This window comes from Argentina silus (assembly GCF_951799395.1).
Source record: "Argentina silus genome assembly, chromosome: 15".
Lineage (NCBI taxonomy): Eukaryota > Metazoa > Chordata > Actinopteri > Argentiniformes > Argentinidae > Argentina > Argentina silus.
This window is the reverse complement of record NC_139669.1, coordinates 6964357-6988974: the sequence shown is the minus strand read 5'-3', so window position 1 is coordinate 6988974 and position 24618 is coordinate 6964357. Positions and strand designations below refer to the sequence as shown.

The following is a 24618-nucleotide window of genomic DNA, read 5'->3' as shown; positions in this document are numbered from 1 at the left end:
GTGTGTGTGTGTGTGTGTGTGTGTGTGTGTGTGTGTGTGTGTGTGCCTGTGCCTGTGCCTGCATGCGTGCGTGCATCTATCTATTGTACATTGTATTATGACCATGTGTGCAAATACACTTTAAACTTAATAAACTTAAATCATACCCGCTCACATGCCTATCTAGTGATACAGTACATTTAGTGATGGTTCATTACAAATCCATAAGCACTGTCCTCTGTGATTCCCAGAACAAAGTCAGGGAGGTGCTAGGCGTCATCGATGCAGCCCAGTATCTCATCTCCCAGAATGCAACACAGATCGTTAATCAGGTGACTACGATGACTGGCCAATCAACGTTCATGTCTCATCATATTGTATATAAGTATTGGGATTTAACCAGTCAATAACATTCTCTCTCTCTGTCTCTCTCTCTCTCTCTCTCTCTGTCTCTCTCTCTGTCCATCTCTCAGGAAACAGAGAAATACAAGCAGGCCATTGTGAGCTACTTACAGCAGTACATAGAGTGGGTCAAGACCTCCGTAAGTAGCTGTCACGACTCACCTCAGTTAGTTAAGACTTACTATGGTTCTTACGTTAGAATTATAAAACGAATTACAAGGTAACGAGCTAATCAACTGCTGCTTGTCTGAGTTACGTAAGACATCGGGTCTAAATATAGTCTTGGCTAAATATGCTGTGGAAACACCAACACAAAAGGCCAACTTGGCCAGTTCTGGATGGTTTAGCTGTGTGGTGGAGACCCAAAGTTTCTACCCCTTCTAGCAGATGATGAAATGACATGAAAGCACACAGCATCGAGAGACAAGTTCAGGAGTTATTGTTTTTACGTCAAAAGGCAGCTGCTCGTAGCAGCATTATGGAACTATGCCAAGAGTGACAGTTGGGATGAATTGGGTGACAAAATGACACAGAAATCAATGTATGAGACTACAGGACGATTTTTCGAAAGATGAACTTAGTCATGATACACGAGTGTCGCCACAATGAATGCCTATTAATGGTCCCACCTGGACCTTGCTTAGACTGTACACCAGTGATCTGGTCATAGAAACATGGATGTATCTGACTTTATGCTTCTTGTCTGCCTGGTCCTTTATGAGAGATACATTTCTACTAGTCATAATAATGTGTTTGGGTGTAATACATCATTATATCAATTAATATATCACTCAGCACCTTGCCTTACTGATCATGTCTAACAACAACATACTACATGTGTGTCCCTGGGTCATGTCTAACAACATGCTACATGTGTGTCCCTGGGTCATGTCTAACAACATGCTACATGTGTGTCCCTGGGTCATGTCTAACAACATGCTACATGTGTGTCCCTGGGTCCTGTCTAACAACATGCTACATGTGTGTCCCTGGGTCATGTCTAACAACATGCTACATGTGTGTCCCTGGGTCATGTCTAACAACATGCTACATGTGTGTCCCTGGGTCATGTCTAACAACATGCTACATGTGTGTCCCTGGGTCCTGTCTAACAACATGCTACATGTGTGTCCCTGGGTCCTGTCTAACAACATGCTACATGTGTGTCCCTGGGTCCTGTCTAACAACATGCTACATGTGTGTCCCTGGGTCCTGTCTAACAACATGCTACATGTGTGTCCCTGGGTCCTGTCTAACAACATGCTACATGTGTGTCCCTGGGTCCTGTCTAACAACATGCTACATGTGTGTCCCTGGGTCCTGTCTAACAACATGCTACATGTGTGTCCCTGTGCGTGCAGCTGTCCCTGGAGGTGGCCTCCTGTAAGCCCTTCAGCAACATCGTGGACACGGTGGAGATCGTCGCTTGCAGCTTCCTGGTCGACTCTCTGGTAAATACACATGAAATAGACACAGGGTCAAGGGGGGGTGTAGTGGTGGTGGGGGGGGGGGCATCATGAAATAGACACAGGGTCAAGGGGGGTGTAGTGGTGGTGGGGGGGGGGGGCATCATGAAACAGACACAGGGTCAAGGGGGGGTGTAGTGGTGGTGGTGGGGGGGCATCATTAAACAGACACAGGGTCAAGGGGGGGTGTAGTGGTGGTGGGGGGGGCATCATGAAACAGACACAGTGTGCAGGATGTAGTCAGGGCCTAGTGGGGGTGTTGGGTCAGCAATGACGGTGGGGGTCAGGGACATCGGGGGGGGGGGGGTCAGGGACATGATGGAGATCGTCGCCTGCAGCTTCCTGATCGACTCTCTGGTAAATACATATTAAACAGACACAGGGTACAGGATGTAGCCTGAGCCTAGTACTGGGGGGGGGGCAATAATGGTGGTGGTCAGGGACATCGGGGGGGGTCAGGGACACAGTGGAGATCGTACTCTCTGGTAACGGTAACTACACATAGGAGCCTCTGTCAAACATGGCCAACGGCCCTGGGGTGGGGAGGTATGGGGGGGGGGGGGGGGTACCGACATGGCGGTGTGGTTGGGGACGGAGTGCTGTGGCTGTGGGGGGGGGGGTCAGTCTCTGGAGGGGGTTCACATGGACGGTACTATTTGATTAGCTGTGGACAGACAGGGCTGAACATGGCAGAGCAGGGGGGGGTTATGTGGGTTTAGTACGGGCGATCTCCCAAGGGGGTAGACGTGTTCAGTTCAGTACAGCATGTTCAAATGTGCTGAACTCTGCTAGAACCCAGGGTGGGGGTGGAGGTAGGGGGGGGGGTAGTAATGTGCAAAGCTCCGCCGGAACCCAGGGTGAAGGGGGCGTGGGGGGGACAGTCATATGCTGAGCGATGCTAAAACCCAGGGTGAAGGGGGTGTGTGTGGGGGGGGGGGGGGGGGTAGAGGGTGGGGGGGCGGACACACACGGTACATTCTACGGACATGGACTCACACAGCACAGCTCTCTCAGTGTTCTCACCTCCAGCCCCCCCGAGGCCCCACACACTAATGGTCTGATAGAGCTCAGACAGGGTGTGTGTGTGTGTGTGTGTGTGTGTGTGTATGTGGGAAAGGGTCTGCATGGCAAAAATGGGAGTGTGGGGTAGGGGTGGGGTAGGGCTGCCTTGACCCTCTTGCTTCACGGACAAATGGGGCCCTGTCTACCTCCCATTTCTCTCTCTCTCTCTCTCACACACACACACACACACACACACACACACACACACACACCTCACCCCCAACCTCATACTAGTACTAGTCAGCCAGGCTAAACTGCAGTGAACAGTGAGCCACCCAGCGAGAGACTCACACACGCACGCACGCACACACACACACACACACAAATACACACACATCTGCCGTGTCTGCATGGGGTCTTGTTGTTTACCAACACACTTCAATTGAAGGAAACATATCTCCCTGTTAATTAAGTGGAACAAACAGCCCCCCCGCCATTCAGAGACCCCCTCCCCTCCACCTCCGACCCCCAGAGGTTACAGACCAGGCTAATTGACTTGGACCCGTAACAGGATGTTCCCAAATGGGCTGGAGGTTGTTAAAGCTGAGAGGTAATTTTACCACTGTCCCGGGGCAGGAGGCTGATAATGCAACACACAGGAAGGAGTCTAGCTTGGCTAGGCTATTAGGCTGATAGCACTCGGGCTAGGCTATTGGCACTCAGACTAGGCTACTGGTGCTCAGACTAGGCTATTGGCACTCAGACTAGGCTACTGGTGTTCGGACTAGGCTACTGGTGTTCGGACTAGGCTACTGGTGCTCGGACTAGGCTACTGGTGCTCAGACTAGGCTACTGGCACTCAGACTAGGCTACTGGTGCTCAGACTAGGCTACTAGTAGCGCTAATATCTAGAAACGATGGCCAGAGAGAGAGAAGCTACTTGCCGTATTTGCTACAAGTTTGAGACATGTTGAAAGTCTGGTAAAAGGTATTACTGTATACCGGGGTATTTTGGAGGAAGGTATACCGGTTTGAGAACTGTAATAGTGGCCCAAGCCTATTACCTAACAGAGAATAGAACAACTGTATCAGTGGGATTACAGATTAGCCAGTTTGATCATTAAACTGATATAAACTGATATAGTATTAGTTTTCATAAGTAGTTATGACGTATTCTATTATGGGTAGGATTACTGCATGTAGGCTGGATTCATGACTCAGAGTTCAGTGTGTTCAGACTGGCTCCTCCACGCACACATACACACACACACATTCACATTCACACACATTCACATACACACACACACACACATACACACACATACACATACATACACACACACACTGGCGTTTACCAACACAAGTACACACACACACAGACACACCATCACACACATTCTGGAGAGATTAGTGTCTAAAATGATGGAAAGCCCTCTATGAAGCCTAAACAATCCTGCCAGCCAGCCTGACGTGTAGACAGATGATAGTGTTAGAGTTTCTACCTGAGGCTGCGTGGAGGAGCCTGGCTGAACTCCCTCATCTGTACTGGAGTCATACTCAGCCTGCATGTTCTCAGCCATTCATATGATTAATAATCTATTAGTTGTGTATTATTTCGATTTTTATAATGAATGTGTAATAACTCATTTATAATACATGTGTGATAACTTGTTTATAATTAATGTGTAATAACTCATTTATAATACATGTGTAATAACTTGTTTATAATTAATGTGTAATAACTTTGTTATGGATGATAGACCACGTCCATACCATGGGTTTGCAAGTGATGTAAGATTCTCTCTCTCTCTCTCTCTCCCCCTTTCCCTCTCTCTCTCTCTCTCTCTCCCTGTCTCCCCTTCCCTCTCCCTCTCTCTCTCTCCCTCTGTCTCCCCTTCCCTCTCCCTCTCTCTCTCCCCCTCTTCCTCTCTCTCTCCCCCTCTCTCTCTCTCCCCCACACCCTCTCCCTCTCTCCCCCCTCCCTCTCTCTCTCTCTCTCTCTCTCTCTCTCTCTTCCCCTCTGTAACAGAATGCCTTCTGGTTCGGTCTGGGCTGCAGCACCTTGTTTCTCCTCCCAGCATCATCCTGTCCATCAAGCTGGCTAAGTTCTACCGCAGGATGGACACCGAGGATGTTTACGATGAGTGAGTATCTCCTCCTGACGGCTGTGTTCTACCTTACCCACCGTCTTGCCACAGACGGCGCCGTCCACCCTGTACTGTAGTCCAGATGGGGGCCGCGCCCGAATGGCGCCACCTGTGGTAAGACAACGCTGAGAGGGAGTCTGATGACCTCTGACCTTCTAAGAAAGGTTCTGTTGACTTTGTAACGCAAACACAAGGAACGTGGTTAGATGTTCGTGCCGTTTATGAAGCAGTGGCCCCCTTATAGTATGCATTAGCTTTAATTCATATCAATGTTGATGATTTCAGAGTGCTAATTATGTAATAAGCATAGACACGTTCGCCTGGTACAGTGTGTTTGAGGTGATGTCATCGCTGCTGTGTGCAGTGCCTGCTGCTTGGCTGCCATTTTGAATTTGCTTCCCTTCCTTTGCCTTTTACCCTACGATAGAAGTTACCACTAGTAGTAGTGACCAAATACTATTTTAACTCTTTCTCCATCTCTCTCTCTCTTTCTCTCCTCTCCTCCCTCCCCCCTGCAGTTCCTCTGTGTCTGGGACTTGGCATTTTACTTTGTGATAACCATTTCTACTATTTCCATCTTTTTTTTCTCCCCCCCCCCCCCCCCCCCATCTCATCTTGTTTTTTCCATTTCATTTCTCTCTGTCAAGCACTTTGCACTTTAAGAAAGAAAAAAAAGAAAAGCATATTCAAGTTGACAAATAACATATTCATCTTCATCTTCATGTTGTTTTCCTGCATCCTGCAGCCTCCCTCCTCCCCTCTCTCGCTCGCCCACACGTACAGTAGAGAGAGACTGTGATAGTCAAGTCACCAAGTGTCTTGACCAGTGACGCCTGTCGTCAGCTGATCAGTGTTGTTATTATAACTCTGGTGCATTTCTATTGACAAGCATTTCATTAACAACATGTTTACGTTTTTGTATCTTTGTAGCATTGAGACAATTCCCATGAAAAAGTAAGATCCATTTTTACCCATTTTTACCTCACCTCTCTACTTCCAGTATAACCCATTGCTTTAATCAATCTGGGCTTTCCTGTGGATTCTGTACATAGACTTTCTCTCTGCTGAATTCTTGGTGCTGGTTTTAGTTTCCGTACGTAGCTTTGAGATGGTTTGGCTTTACTGTGTGTGTTTGTCTTGATGAAGTGCCCCTTGTCAGTTCTTAAAGGGCTTGTACGACCATAACCTTACAAAAGCAAAAGCTCACCTCTGTTTTTGTAAGTTGAGGTGTAAGATAAAAAAAAATATATTGTATGGTTTATACTATTCACAACTTTCTATCTATAAACATACATTTGTTTACGTCTTTCAACACTGGATAGCGCAAGAATTTGTGTGGTTTTCCTATTTGGGGAAAACCTTTTTTTAACTGAGAGGGTTGAAAAGCAAAAGAGAAAAGAGAAACATATCCACATCCAAGTTATCTGGTGCAGGACAGAAGAACGTATCGAAGAAAAAAACCTATCTTTTGTCAGTTTAGTGCGTCTGAATAGATCGCCATGGCAGCATAACAGAAGCTAGGGTTGAAAGCATGCCATATCTCTCACCACGTCTTATTTGTTATTTTTTATCACTTTTATTTGTTTTTGTATGTAATGTTTTGTTTCAGTTTGGAAATGGTTAATAGTGGTTATCATAATGAGCGTTTGCAAGGTATCCCCAACCCTGACATGACAAGGTAAACATCAAACAGCCCTACGGACATAATCACCTGCATGCACCTTTCTGACCAGCCGGCATGGTAGCCGGGCATGGGGGGGGGGGGGGGGGGGGGTAACAAGGATTATAAGGTGTCTGAGACACTGTGCATGGCCTGGGTGGGGGGGGGGGGGGTTAGGATTAGGCGTCTAGCCCCCCTCCCACTCGTAAACTCTGGAGGTCAGCTGCCCTCTCCAGTTCTCCAGCTTCTGCTCCAGGATGGGGGGGGGGGGGGGTCACGTGCACGCAACACGCTCCACCTTTTCTACTGATGTTGGGGTGATCAGGGTTGGGGTGTGTTTGGGGTGATTGAGGTCAGGGTGTGTTTGGGGTGATTGAGGTCAAGGTTTGTTTGGGGTGTGATTGGGGTTGGGGTGTGATTGGGGTTGGGGTGTGTTTGGGGTGATTAGGGTTGGGGTGTGTTTGGGGTGATTGGGGTCAGGGTGTGTTTGGGGTGATTGGGGTTGGGGTGTGTTTGGGGTGATTAGGGTTGGAGTGTGTTTGGGGTGACTGGGGTCAGGGTGTGTTTGGGGTGATTGGTGTCAGGGTGTGTTTGGGGTGATTGGGTTTGGAGCATCACTAATCTGCTGCATGTTCGGTGCTCTGATTTTATGACGGTGATGGTGATGGTGTGAAATGAAATGCATGTTTCTTCCTCTCCTCCTCTCCTCCTCTTCTTCTCTAGAGTTGTTGGTCAGGCCGGCCATGTGAATATACACCTGGTCATTTTGCTCAGAGAGCGAGAGAGGCAAGCATGTGGCATGTTCTGACGTGGGACTGACCTCTAACCAACCTCTAACTGCATGGGTTTCTGTTCTGTTTATCAACAGGCATGTCTACGGACAGCTAAACATGTGATCTGTATTGTAACTGTGTACGGACAGAGAGAGCCACGTCACTCAGTGATTGGACGGGGGGGGGATACAATAACCAACCAATACAAAGGCCTCATCAACCAATCATATGCATTATCTTACATTACATTCACCCTCTATTACAATCACCCTATATTACAATCACCCTATATTATAATTCACTGGCCATTTGGTTTTGCCCTCTAAACGTCTCTCTAATAATCAATACAAATGGAGTTCCCATTCACTCCATTGAGTTTGGTGTTGTTGTTATTCTCTATGGCCGTGGGCATAGTGTGCATGTGGATGGTAGGACACAAACAGGAACATGGAAACAAGAGTTGTGTAATACCATTCCCCTGCCCCCCGTCGTCGCCCCCCCCCCTCCTCCTTGGCCAGCCAGCCCCTCAGTGGTGAGCTCTGTGTGTCTGTGGCTTGGAAACCGCCTGCCTTGTTGTTCTCATGGGCAGGCCACTAAACTCAGGACCTGTCAGAGTTCCAATATCCACCCTGGTGTACTTGTGTACTTGCTAGTGCACTGGCCATGCACCCTAAGTAGCATGCTGCCGTAGGGTGGATATTTGAACACAGCCAGGGTGATGTAACTATAAACGGTGACCAGTGTTGACTCCATAGAGATCTGTAGAACATTGTCTATCTCTATGGTTGACCCCCCCCAGCCTGGTATTGATAATGCCCCCCCACCCCGCCCTGCCCCCTTCCTCTGTGCCCTGTGCTCCTCCCACTAGTATCCCAGCCTATGACACCATGACCCGGTTCCCCCGGGCCTCCGCCCCCCCCAGACACATCGACTGGTGAGAGAGAGGCCCGGCTCCACAAAGGTACTGAGAACACTCCGACCAACGGACTTCTCTATCTCCCCTCTCCTCCATCTCCTCCCCTCCCCTCTCCTCCCTCTCCTCCCTCCCTCCTCCCCTCCCCTCCCTCCCTCCTCCCCTCCCCTCATCTCCTCAGCACTGTTGTTGTCCCTCTTTTCAGTGCTCTCATCCTTTCTTCCTATCATGCAGTTTTGCGTTCTTCCTGCTGTTTGCCTTCCATCGCCACGCAGCCGTAAACCATCAGGGCTTCAACACTGTCTCTCTCCTGTTGCCTCATGTCTTGCTTGTCTGCTTGACCCTATGTATGTATCATTCTTTTCTTTCTTTTCATTCCCTCCCCTCCCCCGTTATCCCTCCATTTCCGCCCCGCCCTGCTGCTTGCCGTAGCGTTTGTCTGCTTGCAGCGACTTAGCAGAAAAGTCGACACGGTGAGGATTTGATGTTTTTAAACCCATAAACCATAATATACACCGTTTAGCTGATGCTTTTATCCAAAGCGACTTACGTTTTCAGTATATATGGTCCCAGCGGGAATCGAACCCACAGCCATAAACGGTGGGCTGGTGTTTGTGTGTGACACTGGTCACGGCGGTGTAAGTGTTCTGTAGCGTGAGACGTGCCGTGTGTGTTTGCTTTCCCCATTAACACTAAAGCACAGCTGGCTACAAGTCTGCCTTCTCTCATTTCATAACTCACACATTCCACCCCTTCATTTCTCCCTCCAGCCTTACAAGGGCAAAAAAAGTCATAAAGTCTCTGAAATATCTAATTAAAAAACTCTGATGCAACTGATGTCAATCTTTGCCCATGTCTTGTTCCTCTTCCTCTTCTTTTTCTCTAGTGCCATCGAAAACTGGAACTGAATCACTGGATCGTACGTTTATTTACGCCGTCACTCATACAGATTATTTTACAGCAATGCTTGAAGTTAATAGAAAACTATAAATTTAGCAGGAAAGGAATAAAATCAAACCATTCACACATCTCTCAAAAATACACTGTGTCGCCTGGCTGCAGTGTTTAGTTGTGTTTCTGTGTTTCCAGGGCAACCATTCCCCAGTCCCTGGCCCAGACGATGCTCCAACAACAGCTCTCTACCACAGAAGGAGAAGCCTCTCCGAGGAGCTGATGTCTTTGGTCACATGTTCACCTGGCCACACCCACTGACCACAACCTGCCCAATCACAGGCCGTTATGCTCACCTGCTGTCCAATGAAAACCCCCGTCAGACACTACACAGAGTGCTGTTGTCACACTATCGCACAGCGTTGATGCTCCCGGAGGAGATAGGGGGGGCATCGGATAACATCTGAGCCGGCGACGCCCCGCCCTGCCCCGCCCCTCCCGGCCCAAACCCTGCCCTGCCCTGCCCCTCTCCACCCGACCACGGCTGTTGTGTCCGAGTTTACATCCCTTTGGAACAGCACGCCGAAGCAAAAGTTCAAAGTTCAAACCCATGACAAGACAACAGCGATTTTCGATGGCCGTGTGACGCTCATATCTTTTGTACATTTTTTTTTGTGTGTTTTGTAAACGGTGACTGAAAGGTTGTGTAGAGCTCCCAGAACACTGCTGTTTCTGCTCCTAGTTGAGGGTGGGGTGGGGGGGCGTAGGGGTGGGGGTGGGAGGGCCGGGTTAGGCACTTTGCAATTGTTTTAATGACACATGGGGAAAGACTGTATGATGATTCTTATCAAGTGAAACACAACACAGCCTCTGTATAGATTCAGACCTGAGGCTCCCCTGGATCACACTGTAGAGCGCTGTGCTTGAACGACATCAGAACACCAATAGCATAACTGTTGTATGTTTGGCGTTAAGTGACGGCCGGAGGTTGGTATCCAGGCGATAGGCCGGGGTACTCTGGCACAGGGGGCTGCCGCTCAGACAGACCTGCTGTTGGTTTGTTTCACCATCGTCACTGATGTCCTCCGTCTTGTCGCTCGTGGTGTAGAGAAGGTCTCACCTCAGCGCGTAACAGACGTACTGACACATGTTCTGTGTTCTCGTTCACCGAGCCGACGCGAGACTTCAGAGTCCGTCTGATGAGACTACGGTACGTCTCCCTCCACAGAACGGTCAGAGGAAGATTATAACATTCCTTAGTGGATTAATTGATTAACAATAACGCAAACACTATCATGTTGAGTCTACTAACACCGGGGCATGCTAATCAATATTATATTTGGGCTATTTGTAGTGGTCAAACCTTTCAGTGGAGAGAACTGCTATTCGAAGCCAAATCCTATTTTTACTGTACTGTAGGTCTCAGGTCTTAGTTATAATGCATAATATATTGTTTTCGACATTCTTTTGTTTTTAATCCCACAATAGGTATTTGGTACAGTTGAAGACTATGGAAAGGGTGAATGTATTGAAGAAGATGTATATATATAAGAGATGTATCTGCTTGAACATTATGATGGACACTGGGCTGGGCCATGCTGAACAGGGGAGGCTGGTGGAGGTAGAAATTGGGGGACTGGCTCATTGTAACACACGGGATGAAGAATGAGGGACGGTATCAAAAACGTGTGTGCGATGAGCCCGTCCTCCGATTTCTACCTCCACCAGCCTCCCCTGACGCCCAACTAAGATAACAACACACTGGAAAACCACTGCAGAGACACTCCAACAACAACCTGGTCTGACTTGTTTACTTATGTGTTCATGATCTCACACTATCTGCATTGTAAAGATGGAGGGGGGATACACTGGAGGGGGGGAGGGGGGGGGGGGGGGGGTAGACCGGATCGGGGGGGGTGTAGACTGGAGGGGGGGGTAGACTGGAAGGGGGTGTGTAGACTGGAGGGGGGTGGGTAGACTTGAGGGGTGGGGGGGTAGACGGGGGGGGGGATTAGACTGGTTCACCTATAGGCATCTGCATAGTTAAGATTGGTGGGGGATTAGATACTTCACTCCTAAATGGCATACACCCAATAGAGGCTTTACGATGAGGAGAAAGGAGCTCTTATTGGTTAACACATACCTGATCCCGCCCATTGAGTCTCAGTGGACTTCCTGTCTGCAAGTGGCCCACCTGGGAACATGTATGACAGCACTACACACTGTTTATTTGAGTGCTACAGACAGGCGTTTGGTTTGAGACATCTGGTTAGATGGTATTGTCCACTGGTGGTTTAACATCATACAGTAGGTCAAGCAGTAGCGAGGCACTAATGGTATCCAATGGAAAATGAGTGTCCTTGTATGATGGTTGACTGAAAGTGTACAAATTGTGAATAAACTCTCAATTTCAGTTGTACCTGTCATTTGTGGTTAATTTCAACGAGGTCGTCTGTCTCAGAGGCGTTCTCCCTTGAGAAAACAAGGGACGGGTTGTGACGCATTTTTAAACAAGATGTCTCCTTATTTGACAACATACTTTTTGTCTGACATAAAATTCTTTCTACACATGTTCTGGGACTTTTGACATGAGCCAGTTTGTTTATACACATACTGGACGTGAGACCACACAGCTTCGTATTTGGGTGCCCTAAGTGGAACATGGCGTTCTGCTTTGTTTACCTTCTATTTTGGAGAGAAGATTGTTATGTTTTGTCTATAGGTTTGGCACTTGAGGTCTCCTCAGACTTTAGAACCACTTCTATAATCCCCCAAAATCCATTTTCTACATCTCACAAAGTACACCGCATGAACCCATAAATACCATATCCACCCAAATAGCCAACATTTACCCACATAAAGCACATACCCACGTCATTCACACGTTAAATGAGCCATTGGATAAAGAGCCGGAACGTACTAAGCTCATGGTGCAGTCCTCTGATTTATCTATTTAGAGATCAAAGCTCCTAATTAGTTCATAACATTGTGATCATTTCCTAACATTGTCGTAGCCACTCTCCAAGCGTGAGCCTCCTCCTTCCCCAGTCCGTCTACTGTGAAAGATGTTGTGTATTAACTTTGCAACCCCACTACAATCCCCTGAAATGCCACAGAGTGAGAGAGAAGGAGAGTTATAGAGTGTGTGTGTGTGTGTGTGTGTGTGTGTGTGTGTGTTGACTGCGTGTGTGTGTGTGTGTGTGCATGTGTGTGTGTGTGTGTGTGTGTGTGTGTGTGTGTGTTTTGACTGCATGTGTGTGTGTGCGTGCGTGCGTGTTGACTGCATATGTGTGTGTGTGTGTGTGTGTGTGCGTGCGTGCGTGTTGACTGCATATGTGTGTGTGTGTGTGTGTGTGTGTGTGTGTGTGTGTGTGTGTGTTGACTGCATGTGTGTGTGCGAGTGTGTGTGAGAGAGGGGGGGTGTAGACGCCCGAGCCCCCTGGTACTGGGTTGGCTGGTGGCCATGCAGTGTGATTTCTTTTGATTCGTCCCAGCGAAGCCGACCTGCTCTGGATGTTGGCATGAGAGATCACGCGTCACAACGAGCCCTTTCTCTGCACACTGGATTGATTGCTAGGAAAATAAAGCTGTGAAAGGCATGTGTGCCCCCCCAATATAGCCCCCGTCCCACACACACACACGTGCACACACACACATTCTCACATGCAGTCAATACACACACGCACAGACGCACACACACAAATTCACTCATGCATTCAACACACGCCCACACAAACACACACATTCACACATACAGTCAACACACAGACACACAAACACACATATTCACACACATGCAGTTAACACACGCCTGTGCATGCGCACACACACACACACACCCTCGCCTCTTCAACTGCCAGGTTACATACACATCGTTGTAGTCTCGAGTCTTTATTGGGGCTATTCTTGTTCTCTTAATTGCAGCACTAACGACTTCCTGAGTTCCGTGCTCTATTGGCCAGCCGCCACCCCGCCACGTGCATGCGTGTTTGGAAGCGGAACCTCTGAGAGTTCTACTTCCATCCTCCAGTTTCTCCAGGCTTCTAGAATTTGATTGTGTTTATTTTGGAAGGAAATTGCATGCTGTGTTGTGTGGCAGTCAGGCCCGAACCACCTAGTAAACCAGTGGAGAGCCTCCAAGAGTCCTGCATGTTCCTGCAAGCAGGCTGTTTCTTCTCCAAGGCACGATGTGGTCTTGGGTTGAAATGTACTGACTGACACACACATGCCAACCGCGTCTAAAACCGTGGAGTGCGGCCGATTACATAAATGTATATAATATTGGCATAAATTCGCCAGGGCAGCCAGCTCCTCTAAATGGATGATAGTCTAGAGAATTGTTCTCACGTGAAGTTTAAAGTGCACAAAGTCAACATCCTTCTCAATGCAACACTTCATGTGCCTCTACCCTGTACGCAAATGTCAGCCAGCCTCTCCCAATTGGTTTCACATGTGCCCCTTGGCTTTCCTTGACAGTCCCCAGACCAACCATAAATTATAGTCCCAAAGCATAGCGGGAAGCTGAGGGGCACAGCTCTCCTTCCCTCCTCCCCTCCTCCTCTTCCTCCCCTCCTTCCCTCCTCCCCTCCTCTCTTCCTCCTCTTCCTCCCCTCCTCCTCTTCCTTCCCTCCTCTTCCTCCCCTCTTCCTCCCCTCCTCCTCTCCTCTTTTTCAGCCGGGTGGTTTCTTTTTTTTTCCACCTGAATGCTCCCTTTGTGTGCAGAGCCCATAAATACCAGGAGGAACCCTCAGCCTCTCCAGTCCTACTCTCTCCCTCTCTCACACACACTACTACTGCAGCATCTGGTGTAACCAGCCAACCAGCCAGCCAGCCAGCCAACCAGCCAGCCAGCCAGCCAACCATGTGGACTCGGGCCAGCGCACTGCTGCTCCTCGGATGCTGCCTCTGGGTCGTGGAGGCTCAGAACGGCGGCGCCGCTGAGAGCAAGAAGAGTGTGTGGGAGGAGCCCATCCAGTTCCAGACCAAGGCCAAGGAAGCCTGTGTCATGACGGTGACGGGCCAGGGCGAGATCACCCGGCTCCGCGTGACCTGCCAGGGGGGGGACCAGTCGTACTGGTGCGAGTACACAGGCAAGCCCCACACCTGCCGCTCCTACAACACCAACCCACGCCACTACTTCAGACAGATCATGTGGGACATGAGGAAGCTGGTGAACGCCTGCCAGGCCCCCAAGGCCATCAAGCCCCAGATGTGTCGAAATGCACCGGAGGAGTCCCAGATGGTGTTCGCTGGTACCTCCACAGAGGCTGCTCCACCAGCAGCCCCAGCAGGCCCCCAGAAGCCTGAGAGACCCCAGGAGAGACCCCAGGAGAGACCCCAGGAGAAGCAGGAGAAACCCCAGGAGAAGCAAGAGAAACCCCAGGAGAAGCAGGAGAAACCCCAAGAGAAGCAGGAGAAACCCCAGGAGAAGCAGGAGAAACCCCAGGAGAAGCAGGAGAAACCCCAAGAGAAGCAGGAGAAACCCCAAGAGAAGCAGGAGAAACCTCAGGAGAAGCAGGAGAAACCCCAGGAGAAGCAGGAGAAACCTCAGGAGAAGCAGGAGAAACCCCAGGAGAAGCAGGAGAAACCCCAGGAGAAGCAGGAGAAGCCACAGCCAGCCCAGGCCAAGCCAGAGACCCCCAGGGCTCCCACCGCCAAGGCTAAGACAGCAGCAGCCAGATCTGAGCAGGCTAAACCCACCAGACCAGAGGCAAGACCAGCACCAACAAAACCAGTGCAATCCAGACCAGCGCAGGCAAAACCAGCACAGGCAAAACAAGCACAGGCAAAACCAGCACAGGCAAAACCAGCACAGGCAAAACCAGCAGCACCCAAACCAGACCAAGGCAAACCAGCCAAGCCCCTCGTGAAAACCACTGTCCTGAGGAAGATGCTGACTCCCAAACTGACCACTCCCAAACCCACCAAGCCCGCGGTCAAGAGCACGGCCAAGAAAATGTCTCAGGACTACTGCTGGAGGTCGCTCCAGGGACTCTGCACCTATGTCATCGGCTGGTTCCAGAACTAATACTGAAGGTGAGTGGACAAATGGGAGCTGGCTGTTATTGTTATTTTCTGATTGTCAGTCGCAGCTTTGTGTATTTTCCGAAAGATAATTTGTATACAAAGTGAAACACCCTTTGATATAGATCAAGTGCTCTGAAAATATGACAATTTTCTCTTTACTTCCAGATTAGAGCTGTTGTGTTGTTAGCATTTCACTGTGTGCAAATTTCCTGTCAACCTTTCAGCTCCAGTTTATTTATCTATCTTTTCCTCTGTTTCTGCTGTCTCACAGATTAACATTCTTGTGCAGATGACTTGAGAAGTCAGACTAAAGTGGCACCGGGGGGCATTCTCCACAAGAGAAGTCTGATGTTGATGAAATGGTAGAAGGAGAGTTGTATCACCCTCTTCAGGGGGATGATGGCAATGACATCATCTGTCAATCAAACATCATCCATCCACATGCCATCAATTCCACCACGACTTGTGTATGAATGTTCCATCAAGACCATTCCTTGCCATTCCGGAATGTTTGGTAGAACACAATAATTCCACGTGTCACAATGACAGTTGAAAGCAAAACTCTGACCTGGCAGACAAGATCAGGTATGGACAGTTAATGTGAATCCATCGTCTTTCAAGTGTACATTCTACATCTTACAGGTGACAGGTTTTTTTTTACCTTTTGGTGTCAAAGAGCACTCTATACAGTCCGAGAAACCTTTCGGTACGCTATAATGGACTCTCCTAAGGCAGATACGCCATTGGTTTCACCTTTTTTTGTTTGTTTGTTGGTTAGTATGGCTATGTGTATGTCTGTATCACCCATATACCATGTATTGAATATACTGAGTTGGGCAAGGACAAGGTTTTTGTGTCATTCAAACAGTTGAGTGGCCTACCGATATTCTGCATGTCTACCACTTGTTTATTTGACTGAGAAGTCCCATCAATGGATGAATGTCTACAGTACATGTCTACGTCATGAATAAACGTTGGTTCTTAATTTCTGTCAGTGTGTCTGCTTATTCATGTGCTATCTTGTACTATTATTGAAATACTGGTCAGCAGCTCGGTTCAAATTAATATTTGAGATACTGAAATACTGCGGACACACATCGTTGAGGTGCAGTGTCTCTTTTTACCCAGCAGGTGACGCTGCTGTATCAATGTAACTTTAAAAGACCGGCTTTTACTGCAGTTAAGAAGCGCATATGAATATGACTTGCAGATCAAATGTCTTAATGGCAAATACCATATGTTAACGTATGTATTCACTGTGTTGTGATTACCTCTAGTATCTCTTTTTTGTGTGTGTTTTTTCTTTTTCTTGGTCTCGAGGTGAGAGTGTGCTGATCACTGGAATGTGTTTTTTCTAGGAAATATGTTTCGTTCATTGTGCATTGTGCATTACGAGGGATGGGTCGTGTGTGAACGCGACTGGACACGAAAACAAAATATGTGCAGATTCAGAGCTCATATGCAATGGGTAATAATCTACCATTTGGACAGAACGATGTCAAGGAAAACCGTTTAGACATTGCACGGCATCATAGCTATAAACATAGGCTATATTTCAGCAGCTAACCACAAGCTAACAAGCTGTATCAAGTTATGCAGTCCACCGCTCTCAACATTCCACCGCTCTCTAACACTCTTGATTAACTGTGTGTGTGTGTGTGTGTGTGTGTGTGAGTGAGTGAGAGAGAAAGAGAGAAAGGAAGAGAGTGTGTGTGAGAGAGAGAGCGAGAATGTGTGTGTGTGAGAGAGAGAGAGAGAGAGAGAGAGTGTGTGTGTGTGTGTGAGAGAGTGAGAGAGTGTGTGTATGTGTGTGTGTGTGTGTGTGCGTGAGAGAGAGAGAGAAAGAGAGTGTGTGTGTGTGTGTGTGTGTGTGTGTGTGTGTGTGTGTGTGTGTGTGTGTGTGTGTGTGTGTGTGAGTAGAAGGAATGTGAGGTGGGTGTGTCCCTGTGCTATAAATGCCACGTGCGCTTCCCCCAGGTGTCACATCGGGATAGAACAATTTCCACTCTCGCAAATCTACAGGTGAGCGGAAATAACCATAACAAATATGATCTGTTAATAATTATGTTCCATAATTGTATCCTCCGCTTGTTCACACCTTAATTGCGTAGTGCCAAATATTTGAATGAGAGCACAGTCAAACCCGCGGTGTAATTTCACGAAACTATCCCTCTGTCATTTCGCAGGTGGTCGGTCGTGTTGATATTTGAGGTCATCGAGTCATGACGCTCCTTACCAACCTGGCCGTGGTGCTCGTTGTCGCCTGCATCTCTCAGCAGCTTATGGTGGCCAACTGTCAGAAAGAAAAAGGCAAAGGGAGGAAGGGACGGACAGAGGGAAAGGAGAAGGTGAAGGACAGGGGACAGAAGCAGGGTGAACAACCACCATCAAAGCTCCCTGTCCCGTCTCCACACAAGAAAGACAGCGGTCCCAAGGCCCCAGGTAAAGGCGTGTTCAAGGGGAAGTTCACCGCTAAAGACAAGACACAATGCACCTGGGTCGCGACAGGTGACGACGCGTTCGTCCTCGGCGTCAACTGCAATAAAGGAGGACAAAGATTCGAGTGCGAATACGTCGCCAGACCGAACGCTTGTCCCCAGTACGCGTCAAACGCGAAAGCTTACTGGAAACAGATTGCCCGCGCTCTAAAGAAACAGAAGGCAATGTGCAACGACGCCACTGCTTTGGTGAAAGCCGGTATGTGCAGAAAAGCCCCAAAAGACGCGCATTTCAAACTGAACAACACCGCACGGACTAAGACTACCAACCCGCCGCCTTCTCTCCCTCCGGCGGGTCTCAAGTCAAACTGTCCCGAAGTTGATCTGAACAAATTGGGGGAAGAATATTGCAGCAGCTCCTGGTCGAGTTTGTGTACTTTCTTTTTCTCTATGGTCCACAGTGATGACTGTTGAGAGTAACAGACATTGACATGTCCGCTGTCTCTCATTCATTTTCACACTGTCGACCTATTTGATGACCAACGGTGACAATTTTGTTGTTGTTATTGTTACAATTCTCCTTTACGAAGTCAAGCGTTTAGTGTACAGTATTGGAGAACAGCGTTATTAATTTAGTCTCACACAGCAAGGACTATGTCCTGAAATATGTTAACATTTATTGTATTCATTGTTTTATGTTGTGAGGCTACTTAATAAATATTTTGTATTAACTGTATTCAAATAATCTCTGTACATGTTGCCCCCTCCGCCTCCTCCTCCTGTAATCTTGATCAAAGGTTGGTTGGATGTTTTAGTTTTTTTTGTTTTGTTTGCTTTAATCATCAATGGTTAAAGGCCTGACCGCCACCCTGATGCTTCTCTGTCTAGTCCTCAACACCAAAGCTGGTATGATTTATCACTATTAGCATGTGTTGGGTACCACCTGGTGTGCGCGCGCGCGCGCGCCCACACACGTATGCATACACGCACGCACACACACACACACACACTCTCTCTCTCTCTCTCACACACACACACACACACACACATTTTCCTAGAGATTAAGAGTTTGAGTATGTTGGGTAATGACACTGTAATTAAACTCAGTTAAATGCTCTTTAGAAGATTTAATGGGGCATTCTTTGGCTTGATTTGCTTAAGAACTCCTCATGACGTTACAAGGCCTCTAAATCCTACACTATTTCAGCAACACAATATTTCAAGGTCTCTGCAATTACAACGGTTGTATTCTATAACCTTTAAGTCCGTCTAAACAGCCGTTAAGTAGCCTCCCAGTGCAATGCCTTTTTGCCAATGCTCTATTCTTTTCCCCAGCTAGTTACATTCCTAGAATATCTATCAAGACGGAGTTTGATCTATTAACGTAACTAGTAGGCACATTGGCTATAGTAGTTAAATAAACTAACCACAGTCTATAATCGTTCACACCACACTCTTGTTTGCCAGCTGTTTCTTTTGACTGAACCACGCGTTGGACGTCCAGATGTGTCTGCCAGGTGTGACGATGCTAAAGGCGCCTGTACATAATACGCGACATGCGCAGCTTGCGCTACCTCACACCACCGCGGCCATGACGCCACTTAGGAAACAAACAGCTGATTAGGAAGCGCAGCCGCGTCCTCCATTGAAAATCAATGGCTCGCCCGGTGCAATGCCGTTCTTGCGCGTATCATGTGAATGCAGCTTAGGGCATCATTCACTATAGCCTGGTAACCTAGCAGCAACACAGATTTAATTGGGTACACCTTCAGATTGAGTAATTACTCTGTGGTCACGACACAAGAAACAGAGGAAGAAAACAATGTAGCCTACTCGAGTAGTTATGTAATTTTAAAAGTCCCTTTTGTGCTCTCTCACCTCAGACTTGGTTTTAATTACTCTTGGGTACATTGTGAGTGGGACATGGCGTTGAATACTTAGACAGTTGGTTTAAGGGCGCTCTGTTTTTGGCGGAGCGCTCCGGGCGCCCTAGTATTGAATTTTGTTAAACTTTTGGAAAGGAGCGCCGCGCATCAACGTTACTGTTTAAGTTTTCGTAGGCAAAAGCGCGTTTGGTGGACACAAGCCCTAATGACGCCCATGGTGTGCAGGTGCAAGATAGTTGAGAAGAGAAAACAGAAACTGTTCATGGCGTGAGAAGCGAAAAGTCACACATGTATCTCCGTGATCTTTGCTACAGCAGAAGCAATCTGTCAAGCTGAAGCGTCGGTTTTTCAATCCACTGTACTCACTATGAGGTCGCTATTTCCCTGAGGCTGTTTAACAGCTGTTTCAATAACACCAAAAGGTGTATTTTTGTTGTACATTGTTAACATGAAGATATCTTGTCTTGTCGACCGTTTGTACATTGTTAACATGAAGATGTCTTGTCGACCGTTTACCAGGGTCCCCAATACTACCTGTTGAGATGTTTCCACCCTATGCAGTAGCTACAAACACCTACAGAGATGACATACTTACTTTTAATACCTATAATAATAATAATAATAATAATAATAATAATAATAATAATAATAATAATAATAATGCACAATAATAGTTTTAGCAATGGTTGTTTAGTAATCATGCTTAGACCCATGCTCAAAACCCGTGCTAGGCCGAGATGTTCTGTACACAGTGATACTATCGCTGCATATGATCATCTGCAGTGCTCTGTCAACCCTTGGTCCATAGATCATACGTGACCTGCCCGACCGCTGCTCAACTCTTTGGGGCACATATGGAAAAGAAGTCCATCATATGAACTGTGACTTTAGCTTACCCCAGCCGCCGCAGAGGTGGCAACACTCATCACAGCAGCCTCTATTACTGTATAACCTGGAGGGGCAATAAACACAGCTCCATCATCACACACACACACACACACACACACACACACACACACACACACACACACACACACACGCTCGCAGGCGCACGCACACACACACACACACTTACACACGACACAGACAGATACACACGCACGCACACTCACACAAACGTACGCACGACACAGACATATACACACGCACACACGCACGCACACACACACACACACAGAAAGGCATGTACACACACTCACACACACACACACACACACACACACACACACATACACACACACACACACACCCTCACACACCTCCTCCAGAACATCCATCAAACCCAAGCATTGCTCCTGGCGCTATGTTCTGCATCATGACTAGACGTGCCGACCGACCGGAGAACTCAATGTCTCATACATGTTTGTCAGTATGGACACAGACCGGTCTGTACCAAGGGAAACACACTCAGGGGAGGCTGGTGGAGGCAGACATCGGAGGACGGGCTCATTGTAATGCATGGAACCATTCCTCATTCCGTTCCATGCATTACAATGAGCCCGTCCTCCGATGTCTGCCTCCACCAGCCTCCCTTAATCTGTATAGTGTGTCTAACATGTCTACACAGGGTTGGATTCAAAGAGGCATGTTTATCTAGATTTGTTGGAGCCTAGAACACATAGAGGTGTATCATGTAACATGTTGAATATGGCTGTTGGTTTTGTTATGGGCGTTTGTTGAGGAATCCAATGTCACGCGTTAATATGAGATGTTGATTGATTGTCATAGTGTATCTGAATTATTTCAGAACTTTGAGGAGGTTTAGGGGATGAGGTCACAACTCTCTTCTACTAGCTTTAGGGGGTTCCTCAGGTGTGACTCTTCTACAGTTCTAAACCAACGATTTATTACTGATGTTAGTATTTCCTGATGTTTTGGATTATTGATTGACTAGATCAAATAAAGGTGTCTTACAATTAAATTGTTTCCTTTTCAGTTTATAAACCTTATCATGGCAGAAATCAGATAAGAAAAATAGTACACCGTCCTGGTATGGGATTAGGTGCGTCACATACAATACCTCGGAGGTCATAAAAGCTTTGAATTGGGGTGGAGTGTTGTTTTAGTTTGATGGACAGGTGAACATGACGAAGCAGGTTCCATTGTTGAGTTTCAATAAAATAATTTGAACGAGCCTTTCCAGTAATCCTACCGCTGAAGGTTGCTCCATAGTTCAATTACTCTCCCAGACTTTAAAAGGCAGAATATGCCGTCTGTACGGTATGTCCCCAAGGTCAGACTCACCCATATAGTGATCCCATGCTAAAGCACCTGTATAGTTCACCAAGGTCAGACCCCGCCATATAGTGATCCCATGCTAAAACACCTGTATAGTTCACCAAGGTCAAACCTGCCGTATAGTGATCCCATGCTAAAGCACCTGTATAGTTCACCAAGGTCAGACCCTGCCATATAGTGCTCATATATGCTACAAGCACCCATGTGTAACCTAGCAGTACAGTTAAGCATTTATTAACCTGATGGATTAACATAAGCACTGACTTCTCTTTCACCTCCCTGGCCAGATCCATTCCCATACAATACAGTAATCTCGAACATCACATTCCTCTTCCTGCTCCAGTGAGCTATCAGCACTTTTGTGTAGACATCTAATCTACTCTGTTATCACATTGTATAACTTCTGTAGCCTACTGCCTTTGATCGTAATCATCCTGCCTCTTCTTGCCTGAGTCCAAGATCTAAGTGCATTATCTCAGCCTCACATGTGTGCTGTAACTGTAAGGGCTGCCCCACCCAGCTTGAATAACTTGGCACTGCTAGTGTTTACATGTTCTCCTGCCTCCCTGTCATGGCACATTAGTGTCCTTGGGTTTAGCACATTGTGGATGTCAGGAGAGGCTGGTGGAGGTGGAAATCGGAGGATGGGCTCATTGTAATGCATGGAACGGAATGAGGAATGGTATCAAAGTTCCATACATTACAATGAGGCCGTCCTCTGATTCCTACCTCCTCCAGCATCCCCTGGTAGACGTAGACTTCTTCTATGACAGCCTGTTCCAGCAGGAGGGTTGTGGGTTCGCGTGTGGGGCTGGCTGTTATTTCACAATCAGAGCATTCTGCCTCCGGTGGGACTCATATTTTGCTACTGTAGGTGTTCAAAGGAAGATAAGATTCAAGCAGACACTCCCAGAGCTGATAACGCAAGCCAGACACCGGTAGCAACATTCTAGACTTCTCAACCGGAGGACACCAGTAGCAACATTCTAGACTTCTCAACCGGAGGACACCGGGAGCAACATTCTAGACTTCTCAACCGGAGGACACCAGTAGCAACATTCTAGACTTCTCAACCGGAGGACACCGGGAGCAACATTCTAGACTTCTCAACCGGAGGACACCAGTAGCAACATTCTAGACTTCTCAACCGGAGGACACCGGGAGCAACATTCTAGACTTCTCAACCGGACACCGGGAGCAACATTCTAGACTTCTCAACCGGAGGACACCAGTAGCAACATTCTAGACTTCTCAACCGGAGGACACAGGTGGCAACATTCTAGACTTCTCAACTGGAGGACACAGGTGGCAACATTCTAAACTTCTCAACCGGAGGACACAGGTGGCAACATTCTAGACTTCTCAACTGGAGGACACAGCTGGCAACATTCTAGACTTCTCAACTGGATAACACAGCTGGCAACATTCTAGACTTCTCAACTGGAGGACACAGCTGGCAACACTCTAGACTTCTCAAGGCACATTATGCTATGTTCTACACAGCAGGCCATTATGAGTGGCAATAAAGAGGAGAAATAGAGGAGTGGAATGAATAGAACACATTAGTGCAGAAAACTTTCATACTTCCATAACCTCTCCAACACTGTCATGCAGAGCTGCTTTGGGGGAATTCAGTCTCCCATTCAACACAGCTGTTCAGCTCAAGTTCTGCAACACCTTCCCTCATTCCTTCCGCTCCTTCTCTCACTCCTTTCCCTCCTCTCACCCACACCTCCGTAACACTACCCACATGCCTGCCAACCCTCACGTGCCCACCCCCCCCCCCCCCCCCACGCCCTCCAAAGACCTGTCCACTTCCTGCAAGTGGGAGGAGCCTAGGGATTGTTCCCGTGTGGACCGATGTGGCCTGATATCCCCTGGCTCCTGATTGGTCGAGAAAAGTGGGCCTTGACCGAACCCAAACGTAAAGAAAACACACCCTGCCGCGCCACTTTCTAAGCAGGAGAATTAGAGCACTGCGTGTGTCTGTGTGTGTGCGCAAGAGAGTGTGTGTGTGTGTGTGTGTCTGTGTGTGAGTGAGAGAGAGAGAGTGTGTGTGTGTGAGTGAGAGTGTGTGTGTGTGAGTGAGAGTGTGTGTGTGTGTGTGTCTGTGCGTGAGTGAGAGAGAGAGTGTGAGTGAGTGTGTGTGTGTGTGTGAGTGCGAGAGAGAGAGTGTGAGTGTGTGTGTGTGTGTGTGTGAGAGAGAGTGTGAGTGTGTGTGTGTGTGTGTGTGTGTATGTGTGCCAGCCAGCCAGCCAGCCAGCCAGCCAGCCAGCCAGCCAGCCAGGAGGTTGGTTAGTAAAGAGGTTTAGGGTTTGGGTTGGTGCACACATGACTACCAGGGGAATTACTGAAAGCCTACAAACATTTCTTTGTGTTGTAAAGTGAGACTCCATCCACACTTCCTCAATCTGCAGCCAGAGAACAGGGTCAGTCAGGTATAAACACAGCAGGTCAATGTGAACTAGATATATATCAGGGGAGGCTGGTGGAGGTAGAAATCGGAGGACAGGCTCATTGTAATGCATGGAATGGAATCCATTCCTCCGATTTCTACCTCCACTGCATGGTATATTACATGAGGTGACTTGAAGCACTTGTGTGCCAAGGAAAAGGCTGCCAATATTTGAACATTTGAGTGGTGATTTACGACAGACTCAAAACCATCAGGTGTAGTTTAATTGATTATTCTCATTGGCTGTGTTAGTGCTGTTAAGGTACAAAAGCCTACATACAACTTCACCACACCGGACCAGAGTTGGCCATAATCTGTGGCCATAATCCCCAACTGTCAAC

General features: G+C 47.8%; 3 protein-coding genes across 3 annotated transcripts in view; all 3 read left to right on the top strand.

Annotated features, from left to right (window-relative positions):
* The window catches only part of prom1a (prominin 1a), a gene marked incomplete at its 5' end in the record, with an annotated part of 63405 nt that extends 53442 nt beyond the window's left edge, over nucleotides 1–9963 (top strand). Inside the window, 10 exon segments of the mRNA XM_083686865.1 lie at nucleotides 231–311; nucleotides 453–521; nucleotides 1743–1832; nucleotides 4879–4918; nucleotides 4921–4993; nucleotides 5927–5950; nucleotides 6606–6674; nucleotides 8298–8390; nucleotides 9229–9261; nucleotides 9432–9963. Of these exon segments, the coding sequence (XP_083542991.1) occupies nucleotides 231–311; nucleotides 453–521; nucleotides 1743–1832; nucleotides 4879–4918; nucleotides 4921–4993; nucleotides 5927–5950; nucleotides 6606–6674; nucleotides 8298–8367 (516 nt within the window). The 3' untranslated portion in view covers nucleotides 8368–8390; nucleotides 9229–9261; nucleotides 9432–9963.
* Nucleotides 9964–14083: 4120 nt separating this feature from the next.
* On the top strand, nucleotides 14084–16146 carry fgfbp2a (fibroblast growth factor binding protein 2a). The gene is made up of 2 exons (XM_083685882.1): nucleotides 14084–15269; nucleotides 15532–16146. The coding sequence occupies exon 1, from the start codon at nucleotides 14095–14097 to the stop codon at nucleotides 15259–15261; it is 1167 nt and encodes a 388-aa protein (XP_083542008.1). The 5' UTR covers nucleotides 14084–14094; the 3' UTR covers nucleotides 15262–15269; nucleotides 15532–16146.
* Nucleotides 16147–17221: 1075 nt separating this feature from the next.
* Nucleotides 17222–18434, top strand: fgfbp1a (fibroblast growth factor binding protein 1a). The gene is made up of 2 exons (XM_083686221.1): nucleotides 17222–17282; nucleotides 17447–18434. The coding sequence occupies exon 2, from the start codon at nucleotides 17483–17485 to the stop codon at nucleotides 18170–18172; it is 690 nt and encodes a 229-aa protein (XP_083542347.1). The 5' UTR covers nucleotides 17222–17282; nucleotides 17447–17482; the 3' UTR covers nucleotides 18173–18434.
* The last annotated feature ends 6184 nt before the right edge of the window (nucleotides 18435–24618 follow it).